The sequence below is a fragment of the Sabethes cyaneus genome, chromosome 3, assembly GCF_943734655.1.
Source record: "Sabethes cyaneus chromosome 3, idSabCyanKW18_F2, whole genome shotgun sequence".
Lineage (NCBI taxonomy): Eukaryota > Metazoa > Arthropoda > Insecta > Diptera > Culicidae > Sabethes > Sabethes cyaneus.
The window spans coordinates 152,270,559-152,283,930 of record NC_071355.1 but is presented as its reverse complement, the minus strand read 5'-3'; the positions used below and the strand labels follow the sequence as shown (position 1 = coordinate 152,283,930).

The window sequence follows — 13,372 nt, the reverse complement described above, 5'->3', positions numbered from 1 at the left end:
GTTTGGATTGGAATAACTTGCAAGCATAATCAATATATAGATTAATGAGTCAACAAAAAGCACAAAAAGACAGATACCGCTTACACTAAATACACGAGATACACTAAAGACAACTAACAAGTTAATAATTATTGTATTCATGGCAGCTCTGCTCTCTTCGCCGAACTTTGACAATGTAATGTTCGAATTTCGAGATTTCGTTTTTGATCGCATACCCGAACATTCGCGAAATCTGCGATGGTGACGATGAGACGATGGTATTCTCATATTTCACTCATGGCTTTGCGTGAGATAAAAAGAGAAGAAGATACTTTTGCTTTTGTCCCTTTTGTCATCATGGCATGCCGTTGACAGTTCGAAACGAGGTTTTCTGTAAGTGCAAGCCTGATAAAGCATAAACCTTCCTACTCTTTTTCCCTTTCGCAAAACCCTGAAAACAATGCGCCTAGGCCTCCTACAAGGCTACAACCACCACAACTTCGCAGTTCGGATGGTTCGGATTTCTCGTTGGTTCATTTTGCATTATCGTGTTGCATCTTGCCTTGCCGAATTGTGATGTGAGTGCGTTGCGTGTACTAAGTTAGTACCTACTACTAATTTGTTTGGTTATTTTATCTATTCAAGCTATTCAAAAGTTGTGAAAAAGTAGTTTTTACAGACCACAGTCGCTCCTGCAGACATGTCCCCACTAAAATCTACGTTCCTTGAGGCGGATTCATCAATAACGGAGAAAAATCTTCGGTTTATACGGGTAAGATAATTTATTCCTATAATGTTCCTAACCAGGCGACTCACGATGATTGGTTTTCAATCTAGGATGAAGCCGAGGAGGAGTTTAACAGTATATTCCAACCCGTTGTAGAGCAGGCGCAGAGTATTAGTAGCGGAAAGTCTAAAATAGTGAAACCATCTCCAGGTAAGTACCTATGCGACAAAGATTTTCAAGAAGTGTCAATGAACGGTTTTGTTATTTCCTCACAAAACCCCGATTATATCAGTTGCCGAATTCTGGCTTTTCGTATGCTTTGTAATTGTGGATATAAAGTCAGGTATGATAATGATTCATACTTTGAGTATAAGCTTGGTGATCTTGTTCGGCATCGGTATAATCAATGGGTTAGCATCGGCGAATAGTTTGGTATCTGAGATGAAAGTTTCGTTCTCGATATTCACAAAGCCACTGTGGAATGTTTGATGGCTTTAAATAGTTCGTACCTGCCGGTTTCGTACTTCTGTATATTTATATATTGTCTACATAATTACTAAGCTAAATGTTTTATCTATCATATATATTTAGCCTCCCAGTTGGCTTCGAGGTATGACGCTGGTCTAATAAATAAGCCAGTCGTCGTATGTTCGAATCTCGACTGGGAGAGGCTGTTAGAGTCAACAGGATCGTAGCAACTGGCCCTGCAATTGTCCTGCACTCTAACAGATGGCTGCGAAGTCTGTCGTATAAAAACAGAAGGTCAAGTTTCGATAACGGAATGTAGCACCTAGGGTTTGCTTTGCTATATATTTACGGTGTACTCCCGGTTCACACCCGTTAGTGGACAAAGTGCGCTCTATGATAACACTCAGTGTATACTGGGAGAGTAGCGCAAATACAGAAGATTAAGTGAAGTCGAAACACATAGCGCAGGATAACTATGCATAAAACTATGTGCAGTGAGATTGTGAGATTTAGATTTTGGCGTGCCTCGATTTTGGCCGGATCATATTGCACGGATCGGTTTTGGCATGGAAATATGCTTGAATATGAGTTTTCGCATTCATGCTCTAAATGACGAAAAACTGGTGACGGAACATTCTTAATAAAAGTTTGTAGCTGTGGAATATTTCGAAAAGTAATATTTTTATTGGCGTAGGACTACGTTTTACAGCAAGGTGTCGAACGACCTGTGAAAACTCTTCCTGTGTTGTTTAAGCATAAAACGGCTGCAATTATAAAAAAGTCGTTGAATAATTTTGCCATGAACAGCACTCCGAAGCAACCTAAAAAAGATCAATTGAGTAGTGTGTTATTTTGAATGTTGGCAAATTAATTAACCCTCGAGTATATTGCAGCGCCATTTAGTGGGCCCTGATACTTCAATTTTATACATTAACTAGCTGCTTGCCCAATTTTACTCGGGACCCTTTGCCTCTCAGTCACTTATACATCTGTATCTGTTGTAGCGAAGATTCTCATGATACAAGAAGCAAACCCCTTTTTCTTCATTTGAATGTTTCATTTTTCAGTTCTACTGTTGCTGTTGTCCCACAACCGCTTGGTCTTCTCCTTCTCGGTAATGCATATAAAGCGAGACAAAGCCTTTTTTACATTTTTGAACCTCTCCCTTGTTAATGGCTACCATATTCCACATTTCAGAAATCCAGCTAATTGTACAACTGGGGTTAGCAACGAAAGGCTAAAAATCATAAGGCTGAAACCCGAAAGGCTGAAATTTGAAAGGCTGAAAACTGAGTAACGCCTACATAAGGCTGAATGGACAAAAAGCTGAAATCTCATAAGGCTGAATGTTCGAAAGGCTGAATAACGAATGGCTGAAACTTAGAATAAACAATGTGTACGATGTGTACGCTAAAAGAAAAAAACTTCAGAATTTTTCACAATTTTAACATAATTCGAAGAAAACTTTTTTAATTTTTCTATATTTATATTTTTATATTTTTTATATAATTACACAACATTTTACAGATTCCAACGGGGCAAAGCGTGTCATTTAAACTTAACTTGTGCACTGCTTTTCATCTTGTTTCAATGTGTTCCACTAAATTTTTGCAATGATCCCAATAAAAGATGTTTATGTGCCAAGCACATATCTTTTGATAAGCCTAAAATTTGCACATAATACTGGAACTTTGCTCTTAATTATGTGCAGAATATCTTGAGTGCGCTTGATTGCAAAATATTAGTATAGGTATTTTAGCCGCAATGTGCATAATATTATAGGTTATTTTCTAAGCAATCGTAGCAATATTGCGCATTAGAATTTTTTTTTTAAATTTTTAAAGGACTGGTAGTGCCAGGTTTCCTGGTAGTGAAAAAATCGAAATTTTTCCAGTAGAGAAATTAATCGATTGGGCAAAATATGATTGTTTAAAATTGAGCAACATCATTGGAAACAATTGTAATTGCAGGTTTATGTAAATCAGAACTAGTTTTGCAGTTTTCCGCAAAATGTGTTTTTTATTTTCGACTCTTTTTTTTCCTTTTTTTCGGGTTATCCAACTGGTCGCTTAATAGCGTATAAAACTCCGCGCTGGGCCCTTTTGTGATGTCAACAAAGTGTCAGGGAGACCTCAAACATCAGTTCTACCTGTCGCCCACTAAAACACAGGTAGCGCCCCAAGCATAGCCGTCACGCCTATGTCCGCAGACGGAGGCGTTCCGGCCTTGCGCGGACTCCACGAACTGACTCTAAGATCTCTCTGCCAAAGGCCGGAATGTCATATTCTAAATATAATGATGATGATGATCGAATTTGTAAATGTGCTTTGGATTTTTTGTACTACTTGAGTTGTAAAATGTAGTATAGTGAAGAAGTGTAGAATTCGTCAGCCCCGTCTAACACCGGTCCTAAACGACGCGCCCGCTATCAATTTTCCAACACAAACAATCACAAATGAACTAATAGGAAAGACAAATTTCGAAGCATTAGTGGTTATCAACTTATCAGGGCAAATTTAATCTTTCATCCTCCTAGCATATGCACTGTTCCAAGATACAAAGTAAATTGATCGCAGCACAAGCTGGGCGTTCGTTTTTAGCCCGAGTCCCACTTGAAATCACAAAAGTATTTTGACATGTAGGGAAAGGGCGGTAAAGACGGACACCTTAAGGTAAAGACCCAATATCTACTCAAATATAACTGTATTGATCGCAATTTTCGCAAAACCGAACCTTTCAGTCTCTGTCTAATAAAGTTACAACGTGTGCTGGAAAATTTCTTCTAAAATTTATGCTTTTTTTTTTTTATTTTTATTTTTTTTTATTTTATATCATCTGACAAAATTTGTCTTAATGAACTAACATAACAATCAACTTGCACTGGACCTAGTAATTTTGCTTTTAAACAAGTGCGAAGGTTCGCCGAATTCGAACAGATGCTCAATAGTAGTGAATAACCTCACACTGAACGCTACGGGTTCGAAAAAGCCGAAGTTTGTACGGTGAAAATCGTTTACTAGCATGGAAGATGGTCTTAATACACGTTGCGATGCACGGAAGTTCATCATGGACAGGAGCTTCGGCGAGTCAATGTCGCCGTTCAGCACTTTGGCCACGAGTAATACTTGTTGAAGTTTGCGACGCCGTTCAAGGGTATCCAGTCCAAGCAGACGACAGCGATCCGGATAAGGCGGAAGGTTATTTGGATCTCGCCAGGGTAAGTCCCTCAATGCCAGGCGTAGAAATCTTCTCTGCACACGCTCGATGCGCAAGTTCCATGAAAGCTGGTGTGGAGTCCAGATCACGCATGCGTTTTCAAGTAGAGGACGTACAAGGGAGCAGTACAAAGCTTTCAAACAATGAGGATCTTTGAAATCCCGGCCTATTTTTGCGATGAACCCAAGTTGCTTGCTCGCTTTAGAAACAATTTCCGTTCGGTGCCTATCAAACGTCAGCTTACAGTCCAGGATAACACCAAGATCGTTAACGTAGTCGACTCTATTTAACGCTTGCCCATCAATACTATACTCAAAAATAATAGGCGATTGAATTCGATGAAATGTAATCACCTGGCACTTAGCAATGCTTACTATTAGCGAATTTAGTTTACACCACGTCACAAATTTATCTAATAAAAACTGGAGACAATAACAATCCTCGATGCAACGAATCGTCAGATAGATCTTTAGGTCATCGGCGTAAACTAGTCGGCAACTATTTCCTAAGACATTTGCTGCGTCATTGAAGAAAATGATGAAAAGGAGAGGGCCAAGCGTGCTACCCTGCGGTACACCAGATTTGTTTGTAAATGTAGTTGATAAATCCGATCCAAGTTTAACTTGCAGAACTCTATCACACAAGAATGATTTTAGCCACGAAACAAACCGCTGTGAAGCTCCCAAACGTAAAACTTTTTTAAGCAAGATGTGATGATCAATTCGGTCGAATGCAGCTTTCAGGTCTGTATAAATTACATCGACTTGCGCTTTTTGTTCAATATCCCGAATGCAGTTTGATGTGAAATCGAGGAGGTTAGTTGTCACGGAGCGACCAGGAACAAATCCATGCTGATCAGAGGAAATGTAATTCCTCGTGCTACTTAGCATAACAGTGCTCACAATCGTTTCGAACAACTTAGATGCAGCCGATAAACTGGTAATCCCACGGTAGTTTCGTACATTTTGACGGTCACCACTCTTATAAACCGGGAACATATACGAATATTTCCAAACATCAGGGAATTTTCCTTGAGATAACGATTCGTTGAAAATGCAGCAAAGTGGCGCAGCCAGAATTTCCATGCAACGGCTCAAAAGAACAGCCGGAATTCCATCCATTAATATTATAAACATCATGTATAAATCAGAGTTTCTGCGCATGGGCGGGAAAGACGGACACTCGCAAAAAGGTGTCACGCGTCGTCGAATTATCAGTATTAAGAAAGATTAACATATTTCATCATGTATTTAGGAAAGAATTGGTTTGGGAAAACCCCCTTCCCGATCTCTCCTTTGAGCGAGAAAATAGAATGGTTCAATATTTTAAGTAGTGATGAATTAATCGTTTCTAAAAGTTGGCTTATTCCAACTGTTATATTACTTCTGGTTACTTTTTCTTATTTAATATGTAAGTATTTGCAATGTTAAATCGTTGTTGGGCCAAATGGGTTCAAAATCTGTGTGTCCGTAGGGCCGTTGGGTGTCCGTCTTTCCCAACTTGGATACCATTTTTTCACACTTCAATAACTTTTTACTGAATATTCGAAAATTCACTAGGTTTCCAATGGATATTCAGTGAAATATCAAACTAACGCAATGTCGTCAGTTTAGCATGAATATGTTGTTTTTTAACGATTTACCAGCTATTTTCTTCACACACAAAATTACATCGGTTAGCGTAAATACGCATTTTTTCTTTGTTTTGCTTATAAATTTGACAACCACGCTGCTAAAAATCGGCAGTTTAGTCCAAAAGTGTTAATTCAGTCTATAGAAACATTTCCCATCATTGATTTGCTTCAAAATATTTATGGTTTATGAACTATAACAAGTGTCTTCCCGCAGTGTCCGTCTTTACCGCCCTTCCCCTACCCACATTCAGAAGTAAAAACGTGACCGCTGTTCATTTACTGATTAGTTAAAAATGCCTACACCACGACAAGGTTCAGTTTTATCGTAGGGATTTTTTATTTTCGACTCGTTGTAATAATTTTATTGCTTGGTCTCTTTAGCATCACTTGCGTTCTTGTCCTCAATCGATGTTATATTATGCACACCCAAATCACACAGATAATTTAGATGAAATGGTATGAATGTAAAACGTGTTCAATGCAATATTTCTCTGTGAAAGCGTTCACGTCGTTTGACGTCAGTTTTCTGGTCATATCACAGGAACGAAAACAAATGCTATTGTGAATGTTTCAACATTGAACCGGTTGTACGACTTTTCCTCAAAAACTTTTCACGAAAACAATTTTCCCGAATAAATTACCCTAATGAAACCATTCCCAAAAAAAAGCTGTACCTCGAATAATATTGATAAGAATAATTTTTTAAGTTCAGTGTTGAGCTGGGTGAGCTCAGTGAGCTGTTATCAAAATGAGCAAAAGTTATTTTCGTGCGTTTCAGAAAAATAATGCAGGAAATGAAGCATTTCGTAAAGTTCTGCATCTTAGTCTCAGAAAAACAAGATACACATACACTGCACCTTATTTTTTCTTTTGTTTTTTTTTGTGAGTACAAACAGTAGAACAGTATAGATGATTGAGACTTCGTTTTTTTCCTTAAGTGCAAATGAGTTATGCTCATTACAGGGTGCGAGACCATTTACCGTTTCATTAGCAAACGTGTTTTAGATGATTCAGGGCGAGACGGCCACAGGCCGCGAATGTTCGCCGGCCACCATGGGGGGGGGGGGAGGGGGGGGGGGGGTTAGCTTCCCGCAGAAACCACCTCTGTTTAGGTGCATAGCTCAGCTAGCATTTTCGTATGTATAAAAAAGGTAAAAATCAGCATTACGTACAGATATACATGCTAAATGAATCGTATTTCATGCGTAAAATTGGCATATCCGTACTATTTTGGAGGCAATATACGTGATTACGAATAATTTTGAGCGTTACGACTATATAAGTATTTATATACGATAATATCCGATTAAGCGCGAGTCGCTCCGTACTACTCTACGATTTTGTGATGAAAATCGTATGTATGTCAGTCATTATCATTATATATGACAGAAAATCAACTTGATCCCACTTTATCCGGCTTTAGTTACGATTTCGAGTTTGTTAGGAGATATTAGATAGTTTTCGTACATTGATATACGAGTTGGTGCTAGCTGGGAGGTTTACTGACGTAGAGGTTATCCCTTAGTTGAATCTGAAGGCAAGTAAGGACAGTATTTAACGAGCATTTGAGCAGGCAGAAGGCCGCGAATGTTTTATATGACATACTGTCGAAATTTTTTAACCGCAACAGTTAAATACAATGACTCGAATTATTCCATTCTATAAATCACAAATTGCTTTGCCATTGCTTAACTGATTTTTGGGCCGCTGTTGTTTAATAAGTATTTGCAAAGAAATTTTGCACGAAAAAGCGAGCTTTAGAGAACTGTAATGCAATAGCTCAAGTTATATGATGCGAGAACGATTTTTTCTTAAACGTTTGAAAGTATAAGAATTAAGGAACTCAAGAAAGTCAAAGTCACGTCAAAGTATTCTAACTGAAATTTACCTTGAAGTACTCAAACACGGAAAAAGCACTGCCTTGGCGGATATTCTATACTTGTAACGAATTGCAATATTATAAGTTTACTGTTAATATATATTTAACGGTTTATGGGATTTTGTAACCGAATTTCAGGATTTGCGCGATTTTTCATGCGAATTTCAGAATTTACGCATCTTTTACGCGAATTTTGGTATTTTCACAAAACGCACCCTTTACGTAAAAAGTGACTTGACTGTATAATGCTGCCGCGTAGAGCGCCACTTATATTGCTAACTGTAAAAAAAGTTTGTTGGGGAAGAAAAAAAAGCATGGAATTCCTATTTCCTAGCAAAGTAGAACGTCGCTTCCAAACCTAGGAGGAAAACCCATTCGTTTTAAAATGGTGTTCTATGAAAGTAGTCACTCATTTCTAACAACTTGATTTCCGGGGAACTGATATTTGAGAAACTTATATTTAAAAGATTTCATTTCGAGAAACAGCGTTGCGGAAAATATTTGCGCACACGAAGCTGTAAGGTGACGGACATGAATTTCCTATATTCGGCATGTCGATTCTCGTTTGCCGCACCGTCTGCAGAGTGCTTTAATTTTAATTCCGAACGAGGGGCAGTGAACAAAGACAATATGTACTGGGTTATTAAACAGGCCGATGGTGGAAAATATTTTCTATTAGATTGTTGAAATTTGGTAGAAACAGCAACCATACTGATTATAAGTATTACTTCAGGTATTGGCGGCTTCGACAGCATATTAAAATTTAAATGCTAAATATTAAGTAAACCAAAGCGACGCAAATAAAAATTGCAGTCAAGTTTGGCTTAGGTTTTACCCCAAATATTTCTATGGGGGTCTAGTTCTTTCCTATGAGGAGCAAGAAATTTTTCAACTGTTTCAAAAATTTAACGTTAATTTTTTTGGATATTTGTGGGAGTGCACACAACTATCTAAGTATGAATGGCAAATAATAACTGTAACAGAAGAATTTAACTCAAAATTAATATTTATGTTAATAACGCTGAAATATTTGGCAAAAAAATCTGACTAATCTCAAGTTTTTAGTCTTGACTTTGAAATGGGGTCATACATATATATTAATATTTTTTGAAACGATGGTTCTACAATTGATGAAGGGACGGTAGGGAAAGAAATGAAAATTTTTTTTTTTTTGTGAAGGTGGGGAAGAGCGGAAAGGAAGCGGGGGGGGGGGGTATTGGTAGCTATGCTTGACAAGTAGTCATTTTGACTCAAAAAACAAAAGGTAGGAGTCAAAATGACTACTTGTCAAGCATAGCTACCAATACCCCCCCCTTCCTTTCCGCTCTTCCCCACCTTCACCAAAAAAAAAAAAAATTTCATTTCTTTCCCTACCGTCCCTTCATCAATTGTAGAACCATCGTTTCAAAAAATATTTAAAAAAATCTGTAAAAAATGTGCTTCTTTTCAGGTTTATATATTTTTCAGTCTTATGATTTTCAGCCTTTCGTAGCTTTCAGCCTTTTGAGATTTCAGCCTTTCAAGATTTCAGCCTTTCGTAGGAGATCCGTACAACTGCTATCGCTTCAAATGCAAGAGAAACGCACCCTTTTACCCATTTTTTTAGTCACTTCACAATTGCAATCGGTCTAAATGCAAGAGAAATGCAACTCCTTTTACTTATTTGGACGCCCTTCCCTTGTTAAGGACCCGTCTTTTGGTCAACCCCCTAGTGCTGATTTCCTTATGTGAAGAAAAATGTGTTCCAAGTTTGATGCAGAACCGTCTAGGCTTTTTGGAGCTATGGGCTTCCCCCTGTATGGGACCCCTCCCTTTTTGTCAATTCTCCGGTGCTGATTCTCTTATGTCGTAGGCGTCTTATTGGCATAGCTAGGAAATTTCCCTGGAGGGTGCCTTCCAAAAAAATTTTCATTATGATCCTGTTACGCCGGCTGTCACCGATAGCACAGGGTTTTGTAAGGAAGAGGGCAGCATGCCCATGCATCACATCTTTGTTGATTTCAAAGCAACATACGATACAATCGATCGAGACCAGCTATGGTAGATAGTGCACGAACACGGTTTTCTGGATAAACTGTCGCAACTGATCTGAGCGACATTGGATCGAATCATGTGTTTCGAGCGCATCTCGGGGACACTTTCGAGTCCCTTGAGACAAGGTGACGGCTTATCTTGCATGCTATTCAACATCGCTCTTGAAGGGGTGGTCCGACGACAACAGAGTATAGATGGATTGGATTAAACATAAATGCGTCGAAGATCAAATACATGAAAGAAAGATGCTCAAACGATAACTGTTGACGGCGACGAACTAGAAGTGGCAGATGAGTTCGTGTATTTGGGATCGCTGGTGATGGTGGACAACAATACTAGTAAGGAGATCCAGCGACACATTTAACCGGGAAATCGGGCCTCCTTTGCTCTTCGCAAAACGCTACTATCAAGAAGCATACGCCGTCATACGAAGATGTCAATCTACAAAACCCTTATCAAACCGGTAGTTCTTTATGAACTTGAAGCCGTGACATTGCCCACAGAGGACATACGCGTCCTTGCCGCACTGTTTGGAGAGATTCCCATCGTCATTTGGCGAAAGACACGTGGGTACCGGACGACAGTGCGACGAAAATAGTTCTCTCCAACAACTGCACCGGCACCAGGACCAGGGGGTTCAATGTGCAAGATGGCACGATCAGGTCGAAAGTGATTTCCGACTTCCGATACGGCCGAGTAGATAAAATACCAAATTGTCTTACCGTACGTCCTAACATTTGAATTAGAAAAATGGCCTGTTCGGAAAGATAAGCAATTTAATCTTATTGCACTCTGCATTTTTGAAATTTAAAAGTACTTTGCATTTTTCGTTCTACCACTTCTACCAGTATCATTCAGCACATAAACTCAGATTCAATTCGCTAAAATTCGCTGTAAAAACCTGTAAATTCCAACGTATAATAATCCCGTAAATTTCCAGTAACCAGCGAATTTAGTTTTTTTTATCATTTATACCATCTTGATCAAATGTGCTATTTTAACATCGCTTCGCGTTAATGCATCATCTCCGCTATCACCTAGTTGTCAACAGTAGGGCTAACAACCGACCTCCAACTGATAATCATTGTATGAGAATGGGACAACCATTCTTAAAAAGTCAAGGAAGTCATTTCAACTCATTTTATAATTGCTATCTAAACTATTCACATCGACGAGTCGACATTTAATGTCAATGTCAAATCTTATCTAATCCTAATACTTCTAAATTCATTTGATTTTCACTGCTAAATATTGCGTAATATTGGAAGCAAGACTTTAACTGTTTAAAAAGTTGAGTATCTTTACAATCAACATTCAAAATGTGTGTATTTTGATTCACATTTTTAAAATTATAGACTGATTAACAAACAAACATGAAAAGTATATAAAAAGAGACTAAAACTGTACTAAAACGTTGAACCTCCAGACTTACTTATCGATCTTGGAAATCATAATTTAACCATCAATGATTTATTGATTCATGATTTATTTAATGCATTACACAGTTGAATCGTGATTTAAGGAACCATAGTTTTTACAGTTCATGTATAAATTTTAACAAGTTAATGACATAAGTATTATATATACGTAGCCAGCATACGTTTGCATTGTTTTCTTATCGTCGCCCTGTTACTGTTGCTACACCCAGGGAAGTTGCTCAATGAAATCCCACTAGTAGATTTTTCGGTCAGAGCTTATGCTTTTGAAAGGGTAAAATTTTTACACAATAACACTTAGCATAGTAAATTAATAATTTGAACTTAAATCTCCCCAAAAGTTTCTGTAGCCGTACGATTAGAAAGAAACGCAAAGTAGTAGTGCTAATGCCTGGTGACACTGTTCTTTGATTTCAAATTAGCACAATATTGTATCCGTAGACATAAAAAACATGCAAAAATTTATCAATTAAGGTGCAATTAGTCGTCACCGATTCTGCAATTTTTACAAGCAGTTGTTTTGTTTGAAATAAAAATTCTGAAGCGCTATAGTGAAGCAATAGGCATATTGTTATTGAATTGGATATTTAAAAATTACTTTTTAATCTCATTAGACACGAACCGTCTAAATCTGATTAAAAAAACAGATAATTTTTCTAGCAAATACGGGTGTGAACTAATGTTGGTTTGACTATCAAGGTGTGTTTTGATTTTTCATGAACGGCAATGGCCAATAGCATGAGTGCGTAAACAGATACTAGCGATTTTAGTGTGTGGTTATGAAATAAACAGTAATGATAAATGAAAAATATTCCATTTAAATACTTAACCTATGGTAAATTTTTTATGAATGATTGCTAAAAATCATCTAGCGTGAATTGCACAGAAACCACCACTCTAAAACTTGAATTTACAATGTTTAAAGTAATGGCACTATTAGTTTTACAATAATGCATTGGTTGGTTCTAACAAAAGGTTTCAAAGGGTCATTTATTCTAGTTGCAAACGGAATGGGCTGACCGAAGATACATATGTAGTTTTGGGAGCTTTATGTTTTAACGAAGCCAAAAAAATGACTGCCACACAATAAAACCGCCTCCAAAAGGAAACAGCGTCAAGCCAAATTACCAAAATCCGGTTTACGGTATGATGAGCTATAGCAGATCATTGGTGCACCGGTAAATTGCTTTTTTGTCGCTTTTGTTGTGTTGTTGACTCACCTGAGTTCTCGATGGTGAAATGTGCCAGCAGTAGTCAGTCAGTAGGTATTCAATGGATCCGCGGTTTGCAATTCACTAGTAAGAATGCGAGGAGATATTTTTTATGGAATGAGATTTATTAGATGTGAATCCGACTGTGTAAACGTTGCAGCACTAATTAAAACTAATAATCGAACAGACTGGTTCCAATCAATGGCCGAAGACTATATTTCTATTTTTGTATATCATCCAAGTCTTGATCGCAGTGGTGCTATTGACCGGTTGCGTAACACTGGGGTTTAACTTAACGGCAGTAAATAGTTAAAATATCTGCAAGTCCGACTGTCTATAGTTTTATCTTGTTCTTCCTTCCTTCACGCAACAATTTCACTTCTCTAGGACCTCGCGGTCAATCCAACCGTGCACAACAAACTCCAGCGAAGCACTGAACGATTAACTCTACGGAGCTACGGTGTAGTGAGACCGGCAACCGGTATTTTGTTTCATGGGTGACGAAGTTAATGCAAACGATGACGTAATTTAGCCCGTAGCTTTTCGTATGTTTCGTTTTATGTCTGTATTAAACTTATACGATGTTGATAAAGATTCGCGACCGGGATGATGCAGCAAAAAACGCGGTTTGTTCATTCACCGTCTGTATGTTTGAGAACATAAATACGAGTATTTTGAGTATCGCCCACAACAATATCACACGTTTTAAGCCATGGCTTAAAACCCAGTTTCGATCAACTTTAGGTTATAGTTGTGTGAAATTCGACATAGTTTTTGGCACGTTTTGAC

General features: G+C 38.0%; 1 protein-coding gene across 3 annotated transcripts in view; it reads left to right on the top strand.

Annotated features, from left to right (window-relative positions):
• The first annotated feature begins 464 nt into the window (after positions 1-464).
• Positions 465-13,372, top strand: part of LOC128743041 (PIH1 domain-containing protein 1) — a 25,870-nt gene continuing 12,962 nt past the window's right edge. Inside the window, exons 1-3 of one of the 3 annotated variants that reach the window (XM_053839549.1) lie at positions 465-557; positions 625-751; positions 817-916. In XM_053839549.1, coding sequence (XP_053695524.1) covers positions 680-751; positions 817-916 — 172 coding nt within the window. In that variant the 5' untranslated portion in view covers positions 465-557; positions 625-679. The remainder of the gene's footprint in view (positions 558-624; positions 752-816; positions 917-13,372) is intronic. The other 2 variants (XM_053839550.1, XM_053839551.1) reach the window with 2 other exon arrangements.